This window comes from Plectropomus leopardus, chromosome 1 (assembly GCF_008729295.1).
Source record: "Plectropomus leopardus isolate mb chromosome 1, YSFRI_Pleo_2.0, whole genome shotgun sequence".
NCBI lineage: Eukaryota > Metazoa > Chordata > Actinopteri > Perciformes > Serranidae > Plectropomus > Plectropomus leopardus.
Genome location: NC_056463.1, coordinates 36,361,036 through 36,386,233, shown reverse-complemented (window position 1 = coordinate 36,386,233; position 25,198 = coordinate 36,361,036). Strand labels below are relative to the sequence as shown.

Sequence of the window (25,198 nt, the reverse complement as noted above, 5' to 3'; positions counted from 1 at the left end):
TCAAATAGGATCTTTAACAACCTTTTATTATATCAGTGTTTCGACACTGGAGTATTACACTGACTTATTTTCACAGATATTCGTTGTTTGTTAAACGTGGTTAATACTGTTTTACTTAGTTAAAGATCTGCCAAATAATAATTTGGTTTTCTCAAGTGTTTGATATCGATCAGCAGAGGAGAGCGTCATGGTTTCAAATATTGAAGGTTTGAAGGCCTGTAGTGAACTTTATCAACACTTTAGGAAGAAATTAGATCTAGACAGTTAAAACAGGAGAAGTGATAGAAGGGAGGAGTGTATTTTTCCTGCTTTGACGGTCAAGCACCGCACCCCTTTTTTTCACAGGAGTTATAACCACAGTGAAGTCGAAGGACTTGGATCTTTTGGGGTCTTTTTTTTGGCTTTTTTGGCTTTTTGGCACTTTTGGCACTTTGGACTCTTTAGCTTGTGCTGTAGCCCTGAGATGCTGTGAGCTGCTGTTTATCTACCTTGAAAGAGAGAACTTTTGAAAATGCCCATGCTTCACGTGTTCTAAATGACGATTTAGAACCAGAGGACTTTACTAGAGAGAGACTGAGACAAAGAGAGACTTCGAATGAGACGAAGCCTGATAAGCTGTCATCGTGATCTCATCTCAGCCACATGAGGTCTCAGAAGATGATCCAGCTGTTCATGAAGAGAAAAAGATGGAGGAAACAAACTCAAGTCGAGTTTGCAATGTTCAAACCGACCAAGGCCAGCCAACCGAACTGCACGAGCGTAACCGAGCTGCCCGTCCAGTGTCCTTACAAAGGCCACACTACAGCTTTCCAGAACAAACTGTTTCCCTGGCATCAATACTTCTGAGGAAGGTGAAACGATCTTTCCTGTGCTATTATGGGGTTGATGCTCTTAAATGATAGGGACACACAGGAAGTGTTAGACCGAGGTTAGGATCTTCCATTAATACAATTATGGGTTATTCTCTGATCAGGCCTCTTCTTTATCTTTTCCTTCAGTGTTTTATGGGATAGGTTTCCTCTCTGCTGCTGATGCTTGACATTGCCTTTTCTTTAATCTTAACTTTTCATCTGCTTGATCATCTTGCACTATTTCAGTGCACCTGATCAAGTCCAGATGTCACACCTAATTCAGTTCCTCACTGGTTTTCATCCCCTCATTTTTATTGTCACTTCATTTATGAGTTTGTTGTTCATTTAGTCATTTTATTCACTTTGTGTCTTGGTTGTATTCACTGTTTCATCATTTATCCATACTTACTCTTAAACTCAGTCATTTGTGGTCTTTTACAAGTAGTTTTGATGTGTAGTGAGTAGTTCAATAAACCTTTCATTTATAAAGACACTTGATCTTGTGATGTGTGTGTGTATGATGTCAGGTCCTTGTACAACTGGAAAAAGAACTCTGTACCAAACCTGAGAGACTTGAGAGTCATGAGACTAGATTAATCTATAAGGTAAAATGGGCTATCAACCTTTCTATCTTAATGGGTGGTGCTCCGAGGTTTTAAACTCTAATTTTTAATGTAAACTTATTGTTCCTGATAGCTGAAGTTGAGTCTCATTACTCCACTTCATCTTTATACCAATTCATGTTTCTGAGTCATAATTTTGCATTATGAGTTATAGGTAAGGATTTTCGGCATTGATTTATTAATTAATTAATCATTTTAATTAATTGCTAATTAATTAATACATCCCCCATTTAAACCGATACACCTGCTCAGGAAAGCTGGGAAAAACACACAACAAAGAAGAAAGGAAGGACACAAAACAAGCTAAAGGTATCAATTAAAGAGTAGAGTACGTATGAAATGTACAGCGCTGAAAAGGTATCCATGTTGTCACCTTTCAACATGCAACTCGTTTGCCACATGCTAACGTGTTTGGTATATAATGTAATTGGTCAACTGGCAGAAGGTCCAATAGCAACTAGCTGAAAGGGGGCATATTGCTACTTACTGTGGCGGAGTCAAACATACTTCTGTCAATAAATTGATCCTCTCCCCTTGCTAGTATACTGGGATAAGAGCAGTAGTCCAACTGAATGGCCTAATTGGGGTTTAACTGTAGCTCAACTTAACTGTGCAAGTAAACATACTGACTGTAATCCACAGCAGCTTGTCATTTTAACTCATAAGAGTCTGCTCACTGATTGCTTTGCACATTGCTTTGAAATAAAGAGATTTGTTTGTTTTGAAGCTTAGCAAATTCAAACCATCAACAGAACCAGCTTTTAGAACCAATGACCCAATTCATAATCACCTTAGTTAAACGAGATTTGGCTGTTCAATACAAATATTCAATCATTTCTTCTATTTTTCCCTTATGGAGTTTGAACAAGGTTTGGCGGGACGTTCAGGGAGACAGCGACATTCACTTTATACAGTAAACAAGCCCAGTTAGCCCTCCGAGCTGATGCGCGCTAACTATACTAATGATAGATCCGAAATTAGCTGCACTGACAGACAAAAAATTATTAAAATCAATACACAACTGCTCGACTAGAAGAATCTCAGTCGACTAAAGGGTTTGATATTTTGATTCTTCGACTTCTGTGTACGGGAAGAAAAAAATGTTGATTACTGTCATCCGTCTCAAACTAAACCTGCTATTTTTCTGAAATGCAGCTCTCCATTAATTAGGGACTACTCTACATATGTTAGTTTGAATCTCCCTCATATACTTAAGTGTTTGTTCAGTCCTCTTTCAAACTCTCAACGGTAACCTTGGAAACATATTCACCTTGAAGGACTCTGGTGTGATTGAATCAATGCAGCAATCACTGAACTGACTGCTTGGCTCATCTGGGAGAGGAGATTGTACGGATATATTCAGTATGTGACTCATTGACCAACATCTGTGTCCTTAATCTGATATCCTTTTTTAATCTCTGCGCTCTGAGTCCATTTGAATGCTTAAGACCCCATAAAACCACCATAGTGGCAGTTTGGTATGTTAGACAGTGGGCAGTGTTTTAAATATTTAACAGGGGGGATGACCCTGCCCCCTCCCACCCCCATACTGATTCTGAATTGCCTGTGGGAAGGATGAGCATGTAAGAGTCTGTCCATTCTTGATTAAGCTGTGTTTTTGCTGACCACTTATGTGAAATTACTTATCTTTGACTTTTTTCTCAGATTGTTGTCTCACATCTTTTTTTTGTTGTTTTTTTTCCCTCTGCGTGTGTGTGTGTGTGTGTGTGTCATTCACTCGAGACACGATGCTTATCAAAATGCACAAAACTGATTGGCTAGGAAGCATCATTTGAGATGATTTATGCCACTGGTCTGTGAGTTTTCTGGGCTACAAAGGCTTTGCCAGTTAAAAAAGAAATGCATTGTCAAAATTTAATAATTCTCTATAATTCATTGATTATAGGTCTGGACATGGACCACAGTCTGCCTGTTAGTGATCGTTGGGGGTATGGAGAGGAACAGCATGTTAAAACATTTTTCTTATTTTACCAACAAGGGGGACAGTGTCCCCTACTCACATCGCACACTTGTAAAACATTATCACAAATTAAAGGGCTTGCAAGGTTTTGAGACATATTTTCTGGTGTCTTAATATCAGTAACTCAACTACTTGCTCATTTTACATCTACAGTTATGAAAATTTAGAGCTAACTATAGTCAAATCCTTTCTCAATGACTGGACAGAGTGAATGTCTGCTGCTTGTCTCTAGGAATTTTAGGCTATTCAGCGATTGCTGTGATGGTTAACTGGTGAATGTACCAGAATGTACCATAATGGCAAGTTTCAATGCTTGCATTAAGCCATCTGAAAGATTGACTGTTTAACTGAAGAAATTACATGATTTATTTTATAATTCTCACTACACTTTCCATGTTTGCTTGTTTGTCTTAGGCGATCTCATGAGGGCCTGTGTCCACATAGCATTTTTTTCTTTTTTTCTTTCTTTTCCCCCTTTCTCCTGTTTGGCTGTTTGGTGCACTTCAAGTATAAAATCTCACCAGTAATGTCACTTTTAGCTAGGCTACTGTTGCAACAGAGACAGAAAAGCCCATCTGTGGGAGCAGATCAGCCAGTAGACACTGGATGTGGCTGTTGACTTTGTGCTTCACTGTACCGCTGTAAGTTTGATGTTCAGTGTGTCGACAACCCTCTGTTATTTTAGTCTGACGTTTGCTTACTAGCTTGTGTTAATGTCAATATATTGTTGTCATAGAAACAAAACCCACTGCAGTGCATTATAAACAAAAAAATTGCTGGGAGTGCGCTCTAATGACGGGCTGGGAAGAAACTCTCCCTACCACCCTGCCACTGTTTTTCTGCTTGAGAAAAAAACACTAGGTGGACACAGGCCCTCAGTGCACCAATAAGTTGACTGGAGGAAATCACATTAAATCTGTAATTTACCAAACTAGCTACTTCACAATGAAAAGTTGTTAAACTACATCTCTCGATTTTTTTTAGCTTGTCAACGTAAAGATACTTTCAAAAATTAGTTCAACTACATCGAAACTTCATCACAGGAAATGATCACAATCTGAGTCTGGAGTCTCATATTGTTAGACAGAGACACAACTGAACTGAAGCCAAGTAAAGTGAAAGTGTGCTTGATACAGGGAATAGTGCAGGCCAATCCTCTCCTAGGCAGCCTGAGGATGTGTTTTAAGGAGAGGAAAGGGAGCAACTGTTTGGGTGGAATCAGGAAAATGCTAAACTTTAAGGGAAAGTCAGAGTATTTGATCACAGACATCTTGGTTGCAAACCAGAGGTGGTTTTAGTCAAAGAGCGAGTGATTATCATGAAATGACAACTGTGGCCATTGAGCTGTTGAATTGTGCCTGATTGTATGGAAAAAAGGAAGAAAAGAAAAACAGAACAAAAGGTCATTAGAATACAGAAGTAGTTACCCACTGAAAAAGCTACAGAGATTTGAACGCAATTAAATAAGTAATTGAACCACATGTAGTTACCTATGTCCCAACACTGCCACTAAATGAGTTGAAGCGTATTTAAATCTGTATATGACAGGTTGAAGCATGCACCACTACCTTTCAAAACATAAGCCTTAATGATTCTTTTCACATCAGCATGGCCATGGGGGTCGCCATGACGTTAATCATGTCATCTTACTATGTTTGACTCAGCTTCTGTGTAGTCTCGCCTCTCTTTATGAAAGAGATCTGCACCACAGATGCAGGTAAGGACATATGCATACTGTAATGCAGTATTGACTGCAGTAAGTATTGACTACTGGACTTGTGGGAAAATCTAAACGAAAGCATAATTCATTTCATAATTGTTTCCTGATGTCAAATTTGTTTAACAAACTGCAATCTGCAATCTAATTACAGCAACGACAAAGTGTGGCTCCTAAGAGCTTAATGTTATATTGGTAATGTAAAAACATAACCAAAAACAAAAGTGCCAACCTCTGTTTTAGGTTTTAGATTTTAATTTTAATTTTTCGAAATGCTTTTTTATTACCTTCATTTATCATTTTCAAATTAAAAGTTTATTTCCTTCTAACATGTTTTCTATACCGCCTGACCATAAATATATTAGTTGTGTTGAAAGTTTTATTTACTTTTTACTTTAATTTCATCTTAAACTATCCCCGAAGATTAGTAAAGATGAACAGTTTATTTTCCACTGGATTGAACATCCCAAGTTAAAGTGATAATTTACTCACAGCAGTTCTATGTGTTGCTATTTAATAGATGCATTAAACCTGTATTGTTTTCTGCAAAAGAAAGGAGCAGGAAGGGCCTCGGAGGGAATGTAAGGGAAAGTAAATGATTCCTAATGGTGAAAAAAATTCGAATGTCAATATCAAAACATCAGTAATAAATTGAGTTAAGAGCACGCCACAAAAATGTTAAGATAGAGAAATAGCAATTGAGGCTTGAGGCGAGGGCGAGGAGGTGCATGTAAAGAGGGGATGATATTTACACACAGCTATAAACGTGTAGAAGCCAAAATAAGCACAGAGAATAAATGAATTCTCATCGTTGAGCACCAAATCAATATTCAAGCTACACGATAAATTCAAAGGGCTAGGTTATTAATCATTGATATTGTCAAGAGACGGCCGATCGGACTTTGACTTGGCATGTAGCCGTGCTGACATTTCTCAGCGAGAAACTTTGTGCTGAACTCACAACCCCAAAAGAGAACCCTGGGGACCGTCCCCCGGTCAGCACTGCTGGTCTCTCAGTTCCATCATTGGAGGAGTAAAAGAATGACTCAGAGACTGCTTTTTGGATGAAATTGCTCAGATCAGGGGCATCAACTCAACCTCATTAATAAGGAATGGCAGTCAATACATCTAATGTAATCTGCTATTTTAGTTTTCAAAATGGCGAAAAGTATTTGGAAAATATGGATGCACTGATAAATCAGCTATACATCGGTATCAGCCGATATTCGCCTTGTTTACTGTCAATGGCCCATTGCTAAAGAAGATGGAATTCTCTGATGGCACTGGACCATGCTTTTCTGTTGTGTTGCGTTAACTTTTTGCAGGCTAAAAAGCAGGGCTCGAGACTAAAGGCCTCCATCACCCTTGAGAAAATAGAAAAATATGTTTGGGAAGAAGAGAGATCTTTCCTGGGATGCCTTCAGGAGGAAAGGATACAGTAAAGTCACTATCAACGAGTCAGAGGATGCATCTATTGTTTCTCCGATATAGCAACATGTTGAATAAGGAGGTGAGCTAGTCAATGTTAGCTGTTAGTCGCCTGTGGACAGAACAAACAGCTCAAGTTACACCGAGGTACATTTTAATGCATTCAAGCTCTATTCAGTAAAAATAAGTATTAGGTGAAGATAAATTGTAACATTCTCATTATGTTTTTACATGTAATCTTGTAAAAGGTATTTTTTGTGAGAAACTTGAATAAATGCAACTGTTTGAAGGAGAAATTTGTGACTGTTTTCGAAGCAATATAAAATGGATATTAGACGGGGAATTCTGATATATTATGTATAGTGAAAAGGCTCATTAAAATATTATTTATTAATGACTGATTGATTAAGGTTATTTTTAAAGGTTGTTTCACAGACTAAATGGCTTTTTAAAAGTTTTGTTCTGTTTTGTTCGGGGGGGGGGGGGGGGGGGGGGGGGGGGGGGGGGCTAAATAACAACAAAACAAAATCAACAGAGCAAAGAAAGCCAAACTCTTATCTTAAACATCAATTTTGGCCCTGATTTTTTCCTAATTCTTGCATTGCATCCCCATTAGAAAAGCAGGATATATGACATAAAATAAACATCTAAAAAAGGTAGCATCAGTCATAAATGTTCCATAAGTTTAATTCATTTTAAAAATTATTTCCGTGAATATTTTTCAGTTTGAAGATCTTATCAAAGACTCTACAGCCTTCATATTAACAGCTCTGTAAGCTTTGAGCTAAAAACTAACATCGGCTTGCTTACATGGTCCCAATAGCAATGCATATTGACATTTAGCAGGTAATCTTTACCATGCTCACTAAATGAATTGACTGTGTCACCATGGTAACATTTGCTATTCAGCATGTAAAAGTCAAATTCCTAAACCAAAGTATTGGACATTTGAAAACATCAACATGATGACTATAGGAAAAGACAGGGGTCACCACAGATATTTAAATTTATCCTGTGGGGAACTTGAAAAGCTGCACAAACATTTATGGCAATCAATCCAATAGTTATTAGAGATATTTCAGTCTGAACCGAAATCCAAGTCAAATGGCTGTGATACGGTTATTGCCAAATTTTGATGCATACACCCCTTCAGTATGTAGCCTCACTTTTCAGAGTTGACCATTCAAGACTGGACAATAAGATCAAAGAGAATGACCTAATATGAATTCTGCTTTAGAGTAGATTTTGTCTTTAATCTTCACCCATCATAGCCTTCTCAAAGAACAGCCAATTTTTCCTTCAAGCACTGCATCAAGAGAGTTGCTGCCCTCCTTTTGTTCTTGCTATTCAAACATTTGGAGTCCGTACAAGCAATATTGAAAGACAGCTTTAGAAAAAAAAAAGTCTCACTTGCTGCTATTTAAATTTCAGAGCGAGGAACGCTTGACCGATCGAGCACGGAATACTTCACCGATTGAAATTACTACCAAAGCCCTTGGAGCATTGATCTCAATTTCTGCAGGTTTGGGTAAACAGCACCTTATACGCCTACAAATCAAGTAATTAACACTTAAAACAGAACTGAGCCTCAGCAGGATCAAGGTCAGATGTCGCATTTAATAGGAGCCCAAAGCCAAGTTTGAAGAGAGATATTGTGGAATGAAGGTGAGGAGAAGAGAAAGGAGAAATGATCATTTGAACAGCGTCTGTCTGGTCTCAGGGTGGGAAGGAGGTGCCCTCTGAATCACCAATGAGACATGCAGACATGGCCGGCAGCAGTGTGACATTGACACCATCCTTCTCAGTACTACGAATCTCCTGCTTCTCCCTTCTCTCACTGTGTTGCGCGCTGCCTCCGCTTTGTAATCTTTTCAGCTCCCTCTTGTTTTCGTCTGGTATTGTGCTGTGTCCTGTTTTATTCTGTACTTCTCTGATCTGTTTTCTTCTCTTGTACTGCGCTGTGTCTCATACTGCTCTTTACTGTTCTGTTGTATTGTCCTCAATTAAACAAGGGGAACATGTCATCCTACTGACAACTCATTCTCCGTGTACGACTGTGCCCGAGGCACTTTCTCAGCAGAGGATCCTTTAGGAATAGGAACACAGAGATAAAGGTACAGGAAGATGAATATTCAACAAGCAAAACAGACAGGCAGACAGCAAAAATGTGGATTTGAACAATAGACAACCAGACAGCAGTGTGTTGCAGTCCATCCACCCACAGGCCACAGGAAATGCTTGCACAATACAACTCCATAAGTTTACTAGCTGTAGTCATAACCTACGATTCCTCCGGTGACTTTCTTGCCTTTAACGACTTTTATATTCATGAAGCCCTTCCTTTGGACTGTGTACGTTACTTCCTAATTCAAGGGTTTTCAAAGTGTGACACAAGGCTGGTTTCCATTTTAACCCTCAAATTGTGCAAATTGAAATTGCAAATATAAAATACGCCTAATGGAAAAATGTCAATTTCATAAAAAACAACTATTTAGTGCAAAAAAAAGTTTTTACGCTCGCAAAACTGCAATGGAAACACTTTTTTGGCGTTTATAGGTCACATGATGCTATGGCTTTGTGCTTGTTAGTAGGAACTGACTCCCTCGTGATGCAGCAGGTGCTACAAGAGCTGTTATGCATCACATAACTCTTCAAAAGTTGAGCGGATCATGAATCCACAATTCCTCTGTGAAATTGTGAACTACCGCTTCCCAGAAATCCCTCATACATGGCCACTCTCACATATAAGGGGCATTCTTTTCCATTATCACTCACATAACATGCCTTGCCTTGGATTGGAAATAATGATGGCTAGTGCGGTGGCTGCAATAGAAATAAACCTGCTAATGTTTTGATAAACCATCACCAAGCTTCATGGAAAGTTATTGCAAGAGGAAAAGTCGCATAACATTGCATGAGAAGTTGTGTAACATCACTCAATGGAAACGCAGTCATCTTGCAAATGTGTTTATCAGTATTTTGAAAATATTGCTTAAGTTTTGTGCAAATCTGTACTGGAAACCTACCTACTGTTGGCCCCCTCTCCCATAAAACCGGCATGTACCAGTCCCTTACATTTAACTCAGCAACTCAGCAGTGAAAATTGATCACCTGTAGTTATATTGCATTGTTTTAACTAATGGCCCTTAATTCTTATCCCAGTTCTTTATCTCTCTCTCTGATTGTATATTGTGAATGCAACTATGTGTGTTTTTCCGTGTGTATTTTTTTGGTAGCTTTAACATGCTGCTCTTCACTAATTGCCCCTTGTGGCATTAATAAAGTTGTTTGAACTGAATTGAATTGAATAGTTGTCTAGCCTTCTTGCCAGTGAGATAATGTTCTACATCTGGGCTGCGGACGGTATGAATGGTTCTGACATTTAAGATACTCCCCTTAAATGCATTAAAGCTCCCATTAACCCCATGTTTTACCTGAGCTTGCTGGTTTCACTAATTTGCACAAAAAAAGGATGTGGCTGCACTGAGAGATGTGCGTGAAGATGATGAGTCAATGCTAAAAGGAGACCCAATTATTACATCCAATTCAACATGGAGTATGTTGTCAGGTTCATGTTAGTGTGATTACATTGTCCCTTGGGTCTTGCCATACCTTGAGCAACAAGGCTCTGAGGGTAAAGTAAAGTGCTAATTATCAAAGAAACGTCTAGTACATCATTAAAAAAACATCTGGAACACTATTTTCATCATCATTATAATGTGCGTGTGTGTGCTTGTGTGTGTGTGTGTGTGTGTTTGGTGGGGGGGGGGGGGGTGGCCAAGAGAGATTTTTTTTACAGGTCTGGATTCCAGGTCTGTGCTGTACTCTGGCCTTTCTACAATATAAAGTTTTCTATCTCAATTTCAAGTAAATGAATTCATGTGTTAATGCAATGATTTCTGTTGTGTTTTTTTTCTTTTTATGTAGGAGTCTTATTTTTCTTATTTAAAAAGTTGTTTTTCATGATTTTCAAAGGTATGCATCCTTTAAGTGTGTGCAAGTGCTAGATGTGGGCTCCTGTCTGACAATTTAAACTTTTTAAGACATTTTTTAACCAAGTTTTGACTGTTTTTGAGACAAATCGTCTTTTTCTTATTTAATCATGGCAGGTGAGCATAAAGGTAAGTAGTATGTATGTGGTCCAATGCAGAAGTACGTTTTAAAGAGGAATGTGGTTTTTAGAGTGAATTAGATTAATCCACATCTAACCAGCCAGGAAGCGTAAGTAAAAAGTACAAAGACAGCGTTAGGTTCAGTGGTAGGTTTAACGATTTGTAACATCACAAACACAGACTTATATGCAAAAGAGCTTGACTCATTGGATAAAATGTTTGTGGCAATTGAGACTTCACAAATTCAAATTTAAGACTATTTGACTTTAAAGCGTAGTATTTATAAAACTTAATCCAAGACATTTTAGGGCTTTTAAAGAACTTGAGGACACCCTGGTCCAATGGTTAATATGCAGCTTTAATTTACTGTGACATTTTTTCTTCAGTGACACTAAAACATTTTTGAATTTTATTTTGAGGTTATAGGGTTTGCTGTAGTGGTGGTGTGAGTGTGGTAAGGTGGTGGGAATCGGGATGAAAAAATGATGGGAACACAGCTTGGTGTACAGCTTGGCCACATACAGCATGTGCTGTATTATATTGTGTTGCTGCATCTGCACAGAGTCTGTGTGTCCTAAATGTTTACAGTGGAGATGGTTAGTGGTAAGTTATTATGAAAATAATCATAAATAAAGCAATAATGAGAACAGACCCCAGGCTGACAAATACCAGAATTTCCCTTTTAAGTCCTATGGTGGAGTAATTTCTGATCCTGGTTGGGGTCCTCTTTCACACTTAAGCAGGTTTGTTTCTTAGGGGGAGGTGAGATTCTTATAAGCACACACAAACACAACAAAGCCCCCCTGCTGTGCAATTATCCGCATATTAGTGTATGTGGAACATGCAGTAGATGCAATAGCTACCTAGTAAGGCCATGAAGCAGATGCAGATGGCAAAGAGGGAGCTGAAGCTCAGGCCCACTTCCTCCCTGTAGATGGCCAGTGTTGTCTCGCAGTGGCGTCCTCTGTAACCCTCAGGGCAGTGGCAGGTGAATTTGGAGGGTGACTGGGCAACACAGGTCCCCCGGTGACAAGGCCGTGTAGCACAGAGGGTATAGACACAGGACTTTCTGGTCCCATTCACACGGATCATGTGGCCTGGAGGACATCTGAGGAGAGGGGTAAGACAGGGACAACGGGGGAGGGGAAAGAGAGAGAAAAATGAAGGAATCATAAACAATGTTAAGCCCATTATTGTTAACTTTGTACATAAATGTCCAATGCGGTATTTCCAAACCATTAAAATGCACTTTTTTTGTAGTGATAATTTGAAAGAACTTTTAGATACAGCAGAAAAGGAAGGGAAATCTCTAATAAAAAAAAAAAAAAAAAAAAAGCTTTGAATTTAAAAGAGCTGTATACAACATTCAGGACATTAATGTAGCAGCAAAATACTGTTTGCTATGTCAACACGTAATGGTGTTATGGTATCGTGAGAGAAAAACGAAGACACACTCCCTCTGTGTGTGTTATTATCAGAGCTTCTCTGTGTTTTTGTTTTGGTAGAGCATCCGGCTGTTAGCTCATGCGAGTCACTATGTGTGTATCCCACTGACTAGTTAATCGCCACAGTAATGTGCTGATACTCAGGTTACTGCTGATAATGCTGTACAGGCTATGATCCATAACTATGCTCAATGTCACATACAGCTCCCTTAACAAACTATCACTGAACTTCAGACTGAATTCACTTGAAAAACTAAATTCAACATTTTTGGGGTATCAGGCAAAAAATCCAAAAAGCAGACACATGATTGATGATATTGGAATAGGAAGAGTGTCTGTAATTACATTTCTGGGTGTGATAATGGATAATAAATGATGCTGGAAACCACCTATAAATTATATCAAAGCAAAAGTTTCAAAGTCATTTTCCACACTGTATAAAAAATTGGGGTTTTCTAACTCAAGCTTTCACACCGCTCCTTTTTAGTCCCAGACAAAACCTGAACCAACAGACCAACTGTTTATTAAATTAAAGACTCAAAAATTGAGAGATTTTGTCAGCTTTAAATGGCACAAATCATGTATGAAGTTAAATATAAGTTATTACCTGAAAAGTATCCAAATGTTTGAAATGAGAGAAAAGTCGATATGTACTACTGTCGTAGTACTACTATACAGTCATGTATAAATTTCAATTCCAATTTCAACATAAACATTGAGATCGCTTAGTTGTGCATAACACCAGATTTTGATTAAGTGAATGTGTAATAATCTCTCTGAGGAAATGTGTTGTTACCAAAGCAGTTTCAGCAGCATCAAAGAAAAACACAGCATGTAAACAAAAATAGAATAAAGAGGGGGATAAAACTAATCATATTGGACAGCTACAGTGTTAGAATATAAAATGGAGATGAATAGAGGATAAAAAAAAATGTCTTTTTGAATGTTTATTATCATTTCACAGTGTGAAAAAAAAGTGAACCCATCTCCTTGAATCATTCCACAGACACTCACCTCAACAGAGAATAAACTGGAGGACATAAAAATGCTGACTGTGGCACTGGCGGTAACAAGGATGATTTTATGCAGACAGGGGCACATTTTCTGCCTCACTTCAGAAAGCACCACTATAATTAAAAGCTCATTTGGGTGTAACAGCTCAAACAAACATTTTACGAGCCCATTAATTCCGTATCCCTTTCAATGTCTGTGGAGCAGCTCCAGGCTGTACATTTTGATGACATCAGAGATGAGTCTTGCCTCTGGTCTCAAGAGATTCCTTCATGCTTATAAATATTGACTCAACTTTACTATGAAATAGCAGCATTGTATTCAAGAGCACTCTGTAATTTATCTCATAATTGTTCCTCTTCCAAAGTAAAACTCATCCAGACAAGATATTAAAGGGTTAACTTACTGCATCAACTCTGTCTCCTATGAATTATGTTCATATGCAATAAATTCCTTGAGCAATTCACATTCACTGGTAACATTTTGGAGGTTTGGGTTGTTGGATGGGGGCGGTAAGTGTCTTGCTTTGACTTCCTGTATCCATAGATATAAATAAAAGTTTTATCATGAACAATGATGGAAAAACACTTTTCCATGAGAACACGTTTCTTGTTTTTATGGTACTGCATAAAACACTTACACTTGCTTTAGTTTCAGTAGTTGAGAGAGATATTTAGGTCTAATTTTTGATGATGATACGTGTATCATCAGTTTAAGTAGTTGTAATCATATAAACCTCACATTAGATCAAAACATATACTGAAAATGCCATGGATGATACACTATACTTTTGGGAAGTACATTCTGTTGGTGAACAACTACTTGTACTTGTTTGTGTAACATTCACAACTTCTCTCTACTCTCCATCTTGGACAACATGCAGGTGTTTGGAGATGTAACAGTGCCGAATGAGTGGAACACACAGTAAAGTTTTTTGCCGCTCTACTTAAGATTGGCTGCATAACTTACGTAAGGGATTTACTGATTGTTTTTCCAGCATTTTAACACACACTACGGTACATTTATTCCCATGAAAGCATTCAGGTAGGACTCCTCTGGCCTAGTTTGACTTTTGCCGTAAGGGCCAATACAAATTGGAACAACTTGTCCAAGACAACCAAAGTCAGAAACCATTTTCATAACACTGTTCAAATTTAGAAATTACTATTCTTATTGTTGATTTAAATAACAGCTATCTTGATAATGAGACAAAGAGAGAGAGAGAGGGATGCTGTTTGAAAACCAACATTTTAATATGTAATTAACTGTGGGTGGGATTATTGTACCATGACAAATGCTCATCTTTCAGTATTCATTATGGCTGGTTAGAATCTGTGTAGGAGTTGGATGCCTATCAGTCAACAAATAACACTTCTCTTTGGCTGATCATTTCAACCAATTTTCACCAAAAGATCAGACTATTTTTAAAGAGAAATCTTTGTAATTTTAATGCTGTCACACAACATGTGTTTTCTGTTGCACCTGAGATTATGCTTTTGATAACAGTCAGTGAAAACAGGAAAATGAAAAAGAATTGCTCATCCTGCTGCAGATCAGCTAGGGTGCCTTCAAATTATAATAATAACAAAATTGTGCACTGCAAAGGAGCTTTTTAAAACTTTTATTCAACATTACTTTTTGTTTTTGACAGCTATACTCCAAAACTGACCAGCGCTAAGACCTGCCCCTTTCAGTTATTGCTGCGAGGCATGCTTCATGTATTAGCATGATACTTTAAGTTATTATTATTAAGCAAACCACTTTGACATGTGGAAAAATGAAAATCATGGTTGCTACATTATGACTGGCTGATTGCTGTTTAGGTAAGGTATTTACCAGTCAACTGAATACTATAACCTTCTTTATTACATTAATATTCAAAGTAATGATAAAACTCAGTTTTGTGTTGTGTGCAAAACTGCCTTCTTTTTACATTAAAATCAAAAGTAACAATGGAAAATCACTGTTTTTGTGTTTATTTGAGCCCAAAGGAGAGGGGTTATCGACACAACAATATGTTTTTATCCAGCTATTTGGCTGTGCCTCCTTGTGTATGAGGTATCAAACACTTGGGCTTGTAGGACTCGCTGCCAACTCTTAACTACTCTCTAATCATCTTCCAAGGTTTAGGTCAAGTGGTAAAAAGAGAACAAGACGAACAAACAAGCATGGTGGGGATGGAGGGGGAGATGAGTGTGTATGTGTGTGTGAAAATGTTACATGGGTTAAAAAAAAAACTGAGCAAGAGTGAGAAAGATGAGAGCCATAAGAACCAAGAAATAAAGGAGAAGAGTGCGAAAATGAGAGCCATTGTAAAAAAAGTAAATACATTTTTAAAATGGGTCGGTGGATGGATGATGTGGGTGAGTGGATCAGAGGAGTGGGGAAAAAGGTACATGCAAGATGAAAAGCTTGGCTGCACAGACTGAATTGAGACTGATGTTTCCAATGGCAAAAAAAAATGCTGAGATTAGTGCATGTGGATAAGAGCACTTGGTGTTTGATTCAGTCTGTGCCACAAGAGAGGGTTGTTAGTTTACTGCGGCTTTTCATCGCATGACATTTTCCATTTCCTGCTGACAAACAGACCTACCCTCAGACAGGGAGTCATACAGTAGTGCATGTGAAATGTTGATCAAGCAAAAGTGAGAATCCCATCAGGGTCAGAGGGCTGGTATAATAATATTTTTTTCACCTACGACATTTTAGGCGTTTAGCTTAGTGACTGAGCAGATGGGGCTTACTGTGTTATTCATTGCCTTTTTAAGAAGGACATGAACACACTGGCTCTAGTGGGAATTTAAGTTTTAAAGTCTCTCTGAGGCCATGTGCAGACTGACAATCACCACCACACCACAGTCATAGTGGAGTGGGGGTGTTATGACAGTGAGTTCTGGCAGAGAGACACAACAGATCCTGGCTTCACTTTCTCTGCAGTGTCGTCATGAGCCGCACTTACACTGCCTGTTCAAGGTAGGAATAACAGGCCATTAAGCCGCCTCGCCATTCTGTCTAAATGACGTCCATGTAAAATGTAAAGCCAGACACCATGGGCTGCACGGGTGTGACTGTTAGAAAAAGCATAAAAAAGCAAGTCATTTGTGGCATAACTTAACCCCTCGAAGCCTGAGCAAAGTGGCTTGACCCAAAAAATAGCAAAAAATAGCCAAAAAAAAAGCAAGAAAATTAACTAAAATTTGTAAAACAGAAAAAAAATAGAAAATTAATTTTTAAAAAAATAAGTGCTCAAATATAATATAACTTTGTTATGGTCTTACGATCAGATCGGAAGACCATATATATATATATATATATATATATATATATATATATATATATATATATATATATATATATATATATATATATATATAATTTTTTTTTTTTACCTTGCTTTTTCCTTTTTCCCCTAGACATTTTCCCTAGCCTTTTTAAAATATTTTTCTAATCCACTAATTTCCTGCGATTTATGGGGCATTTCTTATCAAGTGGCTTATTGCCTTTTTTCCAAGTTTTTGAAAGAAACTGGACCAATTTGCTCACGGTTCAAAGGTTTGAATACTTGTCACTTGGATGTCCCTCCAGGTCTAAAAAGGGTGAATAAAAAAATGGCTGAATAAATCAATTAAAGCCTAAACTTTAAAACAATAAAATAAAATAAAAGTGGAAGTTTTCGGAGACCTTTCTCACCTTCCTGCACTAGGGTTTGTCTCTAAACCCAGCTACAGTTGAGTGAGTGACTGCTTATGCTGCTGGAGCACTGACGCACACTGTCATGTCTTTCCTCAAAAAAAAAGAGACGAAAGGGATAGAACGCAAAATGACTTTGTTAAAATAAAAAAAGAAATACATTTAAAAAAATTCAAAAGGTGTGAAAGGACATGCAAGATAGGTAGGTAGGATGTGGTACCCACAGAGACTGCATTTGCATAGAGCCCAGATTTTGGTGCGACACCCCTGGGTGTCAGCCAGCAAGTCACCCTGCTAGCTAATCATGTTTACTTCAAGATCACCAAGGTAGAGAGAGACGTTGTTGTTGTGACAACTTGCCAAAGCTGTAAAGTCCTCCCTCAAAGAGTATAAACTGTTCCTGCTGTGTCATTATGTTTGATAAGCCTTCAAACTGGACATCCTGGTTTGTATTTCATCCCCTCACCAGTAACCTGTAGCAACATGCACGCCAGCACAGCCTGAAATAACTCAGTCTGCCATCCAAATGCAGAATTTCTATTTTTATGTTAAGTGATGCACACAAATTATTTGGTGCATTTGGAGTTTATTTGGACAATTCAATTGCCAGAATCCAGCAGACACACACATGTGCACAGGCTGGTTGAAATAAACGTGCGACGTCACATGGAGCACTGTAGGACTGACTTTGAAGCTGCTACACAGTATATCTCCTCTGTCAGGCAGGCTGAGGGGGAATTTGAGTTCACATGACACTCTGCCTATGACTAAGAAGATGAATGAGTCCACTTGCTCATTTGTTTTTCAAAGAGCAGATATCAATTTCAAATGAAAACCAAATAAACAAATAATTTGTAATGACCTTTAACCAGTCTGGAACTTAGAGATTGGCTGGCAGTCACATCACATTTCTTGTCATTTCAGCCTGTGGTTTTCAATCAAGGACCTGAGCAGCCAGGGACAAGAAAGACAAGCGAATTCAAGCTTTGTTTGTACACTAACATCCACAGTCCCTCAACGACAGTTAACCAGACAATCGGGCATGTAGAAAAAGGTAGAGTAAGGTCTGAAAGACTGCATTTGAAGAGTTGACACATTGTTAGCTGCAGTCAATTTGTGATCTCTACACATATTATCCAGAGTGATCATCTAACGCTCTGACCCTCCGAAAGAGTCAGAGCGGCTGACACAATCAGTAATCAACTGGTGCTTCCACCAGAGCCAAAGAACATAGTAAACAAGTGCAAACACAGCAGTGAGTTAAAATTGTTACGATGGAAAAGATGAAGACACTTTTTTGTTCATTCACAGGCTGCATCAGCGATGGTGGGAGGGACGTTCACCACTGCATCTCACAGTCAACCCACTGATACAGTTCCACATCAATTTTATCATTAAACATCATTAGCGGGCAAATTCTGCTGGCTGTTTTATAATATCTGACAGTGCACAAGCATTAATATAACAGGAAGTTATGTTTAGTTCCTTTTAGTTAACATGCTGAGTGCAAAATGTTTTGCTATATATTTATTCATTTTACGCATACAGTTGGCATAAAAATCCAGAACTGGTTATACATTTTATTTGATGCTTTATAAGTCCCTGTTGTCACTGTCACTTCAAATGTTACAATCACCAGATTGCTTTCTATCATGCTGCCTTTTTTCTGATTGTTCTTTTTATTTAAACGGACAATAATTGGGTGCCACAGTTTCCTGTAGACAGCTTCCTTATGCATAGATAAGCAACTGCTTCCTGTGCCATAAAATTATTGTAATGTAATCTTACATTTCCATGGCTTTACAGTATAAGAAAGTTAGAATAGAGTCATGGGGAGGCTTTTTCTTCAACACATTTCCTATGTTTTCACGTGAGTCAGGACGAGGCAGTCACAACGTGCATTTATGTGGCTATGGTCAAAATTAATGCCATGGTCAAAAGCTGAACTAGGAATACCGCCATGCTGATGTATGCCTCTGTGAACAAGTCAAGTTGAACTTACAGTTTACATCCATGTCTGTTAAAACATGGGTGCTTCACACATAGCTCAGCTGCACAGCACAGCTGACCTTTGACCCCTCGGATATAAAATGTTAAAGAATCGTCTGTAGATTCTTTGCGACTTTTGTGTGAAACTGTCAGATAATGGATTTTTGAGTTATGGCCAAAAACATGTTTTCTGAGGTCACCATGACCTTGACCTTTGACCTTCAACCACCATATTCTAATCAGGTCATTCTTGAGTCCAAGAGGATGTTTGTGCCAAATTTCAGGAAACCCTTACGGCATTCTTTAGGTAATACGTTCACAAAAAATTAGATGGATGCAAGGTCACAGTGACCTTGACCGTATAACACCGAATTCTAGTCAGCGTATCCTTGAGTCAATGTTTGTGCCAAATTTGAAGAAATTTCTGCAAGGTGTTCATGACATATAGCTTTCACAAAAATGAAACAAAAGCAAGGTCAGCTTGACTTTGACCTTTGACCACCAAAATCTAATCTGTTCATCCTTGAGTGCAAATGGATGTTTGTGTTAAATTTGATATTGTGTTCACAACAATGGGCCGGACAGACTGACAACTCAAAAACATAATGCCTCTGGCCTCTGCCATCGCCAGCATGGAGGCATAAGAGTAAGAGTGAGTTGGTTAATATGGAGCCCCTTTGGCGTCACGTTAGGAAAAAAAAATAATTAAAAAAATCAAATTGTAAACACACTGACTAAGGCCCTGGGTGTTATAACTGTTGGTAATTTTCACTGGTTTTGTTAAAAAAATGTCAAAGTAAAACCATGAGTACAAATCGTGACTGTGAGAGCATACATCACAAAACCATTTGCACACATTTATGCAATTTTTTTTTTGTTCGACCATGTGAACCCAGAGGGACTTGGTAGGTTTTAAGGCATGTGTCTTTATGCCTTTGTGTCAAATTGATGTCCAAGTGTGAATGTACTGGAATGTGCAGTTACAGTCATGTGGTGTGTGTGTACCTGCATTCGTGCACTCTCCACAAGTCAACACAGGTGAAGGGGGGGCTACACTGGTTCCTTTTGCAGGAGTCTGACGAGCACCCAAGGGAGAGGCCTTGTACGCTGACCTGGGAAACCCCATCTCGCGGCTGGCTGTCAAGCGGCATGTAGCGACCATTGAGGCGTATGTCCCTCATGCAGCCTGCAGGGAGAGAAATAGGAAAGAGCTCAATTGCAAAAGAAATACATTGTTTTTTACCTACAAGTACACAATATTGAATTAGATAGAGTTTTTCCTAATGTACCTGGTAAACAAATGAACCATAAGTTCTTGATAGATTACTGGCTCCAGTTCTGACACTCACAGCTTAAATACACCCTGTTTTGTTTGTGAAAATGTTTCATTGAGTTTCTTGGGGTAAGGTGTTTATAGCAGCATGTTAAAATGCCATTCATACTGTTCGAGGAAATCTCTGCAGGCAAAGATTTGCATACATGTTGGAAATTGTATAATGTGCTCCATGGTGCACTGATCGCTGTGCTGTTTACACATGTCACTGCTTCGCTGCTTCTCCTGAGACACTGACCAATGGGAAGTTAATATATTTGAAAGGCTGTTTGCAAAATGCTACACTCAGATAACAACACACATTGCAAATGGGGAGAGATGTTTGTAAGGTCTGCAGGACCTGGATCAGTGATACTTAATTTATTGCCAAATCTGACCCCTGATAGGATGCCAGGTGTGTCCTTATCTATTTTCTAATTCACAATAAAAATAAGGTGATTCACACTTGGAATTGGTTTAGTACTTTTAGTATACATAAGGTGTATTTTGATACTGTGCATGGCACAGCATAAAATAGAGCTTGTTTGTCAAAAAAAGTGCCAGTGGAGGATCCCACACAACCTTCGACAGAAGTCCTAACTAATGTCCTAAAAGCCTAGAAAGGTCGTGAAATTGTAAGAATATCTTTAAATTCAAGAAATGTAATAAATCAGAGAAATTTTGTTAAATTCTAGAAAAGTCCTAAAATCTGAAAAACGTCCTAAAGTCCTTTCAATATCCTAAGATTCTCTAAAGGCCCTAAAATCCCAGAAGTGTTCTAAAATCCCAGACATTTCTTAAACTCTGAGAAACATGCTACAATCCTTGAAATGTCTTAAAATCCTAGGAATGTCCTGAAATCTTAGAAACATCCTAAAATCCCGGAAACATCCTAAAATCCAAGAAATGTCCTTAAATCTTGGAAATGTCCTAAAATCCTTGAAATGTAATTATTCATTAGGCTTTGGGTCTTGGTTTCATAGGTTTGGCCATTGTTTCTATCATTAATTACAGCAACATGACAGAGGTTTGGTAACATGGTGACAATGCTAAACAGGAGAATGCGCAATCAATCAGACACATTTTAATTAAAGGTTACCCAAAGGACAAGGTTGAACAATACAATCCTTATCCAAACTTCCCATTGTTAGCATCCATCAAAATGTATACACTGATTGACCTGATTCAGAGAGAAGGAGCTGTACACTACATTTAGAGCAAGATCTAAGATTCAGAGTATGAGCCGGGACTGTCGCACACAGCTCTCAACATGGAGCAAAGACGATCTATACAATCACCGCAGTTTCAAGGGGGGCACCCAAAATTAGTGTCACCAATACAGTATGTGACTAATATCTCCTCTTCTGTTACAGACTTCTGCTTTTAAATTATGGACATTAAAATGTTTTTGTAGAACATAACTATGTCACAGTTGACCTTTGACCCCTTAAATACAAAATGGCAATTCTTCTACATATCCTATGAGACCTTTGTGTAAACTTTTGAGAGTATGAATGGCCAAAAACATGTTTTATGGGGTCACCGTGACCTTTGATCTTTGATCACAAGATTCTATTTATTTTTTCTTGAGTGCAAGTGGATGTTTGTGCCAAATTTGAGGAAACTCCCTTAAGGCCATCTTCAGCTATAACATTCATGAAAATTAGATGGATGCAAGGTCATAGTGACCTTGACCTCAAAACACCAAATTCTAATCAGCTCATCCTTGAGTCAACATTTGTGCAAAATTTGAGGAAATTTACTCAACATGTTTATGAGATATTGTTTTCACAAGAATGAAATATACAAGGTCACCCTGACTGTGACCTCTGACCACCAAAATGTAATCGGGTCATCCCTGAAAATTTCCTCAAGGTGTTCATGAGATAATGTGTTTACAAGAATAAGACGGATGCAAGGTCACAAGGTGCAAGGTACTTTGTTCACAGTGGTGTTAGGGTGGGTGATGCATGTAAAGTAGCATCCACATGATTGCCAGAACACTGTCTTGTGAAGAGATGATCATAGTTATTAATTTCATCTGTCAGTGCTTTGAATGTTTTGGCTGATCAGTGTATACAGCATTGATATTTTATGTCTAGACTCCGACCTTGGCACTTCCTCAAATTACCCATCTGTGGGTTATCAGGGGTGTCTTTGACACATTACAATCAGTTGTGAATGCTTTGATCGATAACTTTGTCCTGATTGTCAGATATGTGTCCCTTACAGCTTTTTGTTCTCATTATATTCTTAAAATTTCAGTAGCAATGCTGTTATTTAATTAAATTAGTTACTTTCACTGTCACTCCTAAAATAAGCTTTCATTCAATCAATTAATCAACCAATAATGGCTCAACAACCACCAATAATTTTACTGACCTTGAATTCTCTAAAATAAACTCTTAAATACATGACATGAACGTAAAATGATTTCTGGCTTATTTGCATAGGTACAATAAATACACTTTTTATTTTTAAGATTATTTTTTTGGGCTTTTACTGCCTTTAATTGATAGGACAGTGTGAGCGTGAAAGGGGTATAGAGAGAGAGGGAGACATGCAGCAAAGGGCTGAGGCCAGACTCGAACCTGCAGCCGCTGTGGCGAGGACACAGCCTCTGCACATGGGGCACCCCTAAACACACTTCTTTATCCTGGACTACCAGCTGATCTAGTTACAAATAAAATTGCAACTTGCACTGTGCTGAGTTACTAATAACTCATATTTACACATTAAACTGAAATCCAACTCAAAATATAAAAATGCTTGGTGCTGTTACTGTAGAGCAGAGTACCTGAGTTTTGATTACCAGTAGTAAAGGTAATGTCTAAAGGTCTTCCAGCAATTATGTCTAAACTCTGTGTCGGTAGTGTTGCAAAGGTTACCATGAAGCAACAGAGCAACACTTGAGGACATGTTTCTGATCTTTTTTTTTTATGTTTTCATCGCTTAATTACTGAGTTGGTATATTCAGTTCAACATCTCACTACCCCTCTGCCAGTATTTGAAAAGAGACATTAACAAAAGTAATTGCAAATACAGACACGGCGTCACGTACACCCTCCCTGCCACCATCTATCACGTCTGGCTCTTTTGAAGGGATATGCTTTTAAAGTCCATTTAATAAACACACGCATTGTCTTTTACTGCCTGAGGCACAGCTGTCGAACTCCAGGGAGCTCTCTCTCTCTGTCTCTTCCTATCTGTTTCTCTTTCTCTCTCTCTCTGCGTCTGAATCTCTCCATAGTTGTGACCTCTTTCTCTCTCACACACTGCTATAGTATCTTGCCTTTTTTAGCCTAAATCCTAGACCTTCTTTTCGCTCTTAAGACTCTATCAGTGGCCAGTTCTCACACCGAACTCATCACATAGCTCTGCTCTGTCAGTGCTTTTGGTGTACGCGCATGATGCCAAAAGCCAACTTCCACATCCAACCAGAGCTGCTGGACGGCATCAGATGAGAATGTGGGCAGACAGAACCGGTGGCGTTGTTTTGTATGCTGCTGACGTCACATGAGAACATAACCAGACAGAACCAGTCATGTGTTTATGAAATGCTGAAGGACAACGTCAAGTAATAACCCTACCGGTAATGATGTAATCGGTTGCTATGGCGATGGCAGCGCATGTAGATACAGCAGCCAGTAGCTCCTCAAATCCTTGCTACTTTTTGACCATATTTTTCTTCTTTTTTTTTTTTTTAACTCTATGGCGCCCTCTGCTGAAGCACAAGTTAGAGAAGCACTTATCAACATCAGGAAAAGTTGTGTGGGGTTTGGACTGAATACAGCAGACCATGAGAGTATTCCCACCAACGTCATATGCCAGCAGCCAGTCAGACCAGAGTAAAGAAATGAAACCGAAAGCACCAGACGAAGAGAGGGAGGACAGCCAGCATCAGGGCGAGGCTGACCTTAGTTTGACGACCAACTGGCTAATGTCTGGTTACAGGAATATAATGGATGAGATGCAATTAAGGCTCACTCAGCAACAGGAGATCAGAGACTGCTCTGCACACATATTCACAGAGATATAGTTAACCCCTAACATCCCAGATCTAGCTGTTGTACTGGATGGGCAGGCCTTGTTCAAAGCTGACAGGACACAAGACTCTGATGGAAATTTTAAAAAATGCACTGCAGGAATTATATGTTGCCACCAGAAGCAACATGCCCAAGCGACCTGATGGAATTTTCATAGTAGCTGCTGATTTTAATCAACTCATCCTTCAACTCCAAAGATGTAGCAGGATCAAGGACAAATTGTAATTACATCCTAAATCCTGTTTAAAAATTTACCTTGCACCTTGTAATTCAAGGAGCATGAGTGCACTTATAGGGAGGGTGGATGGGACCCACAAACAACTGACTTTTGTACGAAGAGTCCAGGGTTCACTAGAGTGGACGTGTGTTTTTTATGTTTTTTTCTATACCTTACCATGTGCCTCTTTTGCCTAAACCTAGCCAAGTGTGACTTTGTTGACTAATCCCAACCACCGTGATGGTCCACATTTAGTAAACATAAGGACTATGCTGTGACATCACCATGGGATGCATCATCCCTCCATGTGCATTTGTTAACATCACAGTACTGGCATCCCCCAGCATAAACAGTTGACACAGAAGGATAACTAAAATGTCATAGGTAGACATGGAAGGTCACTGATAGAGCAGCATCAAACTTAAAATTTACAAAAAAAAACTGTATAATGACTCATTCAGAAATCTGTAAAAAAAAAAAAAAAAAAAAAAAAAGCCAAATCCTTATGTTTGGTGATAGATCATTCAGATTTTGTAGCCTGACCCATAGAACAAGCTAGCAATCAGTGCATGCTGCTGCTGTTTCTGTTGATTTATTCATAACAATGGAGTGATAATGTTAAAACTAACAGTTTAAAAAAAGGGTTCAGCATTTTGGGAAATATACTTATTCTTTTTCTCGCTGAGAGTTAGATGAGAACATCATTTGTATATCTGTGTAAATATGAAGCTAAGACTGAGCTAAGCTAAAAATGGTTAAATTTAGCTTGGCATAAA

At 38.5% G+C, this 25,198-nt stretch overlaps 1 protein-coding gene across 1 annotated transcript in view; it reads right to left on the bottom strand.

Moving 5' to 3' along the window:
- The window catches only part of si:ch211-186j3.6 (neural-cadherin), a 384,238-nt gene that overhangs the window by 22,955 nt on the left and 336,085 nt on the right, over positions 1 to 25,198 (bottom strand). The window contains 2 exon segments of the mRNA XM_042487073.1: positions 11,576 to 11,820; positions 19,853 to 20,033. Of these exon segments, the coding sequence (XP_042343007.1) occupies positions 11,576 to 11,820; positions 19,853 to 20,033 (426 nt within the window).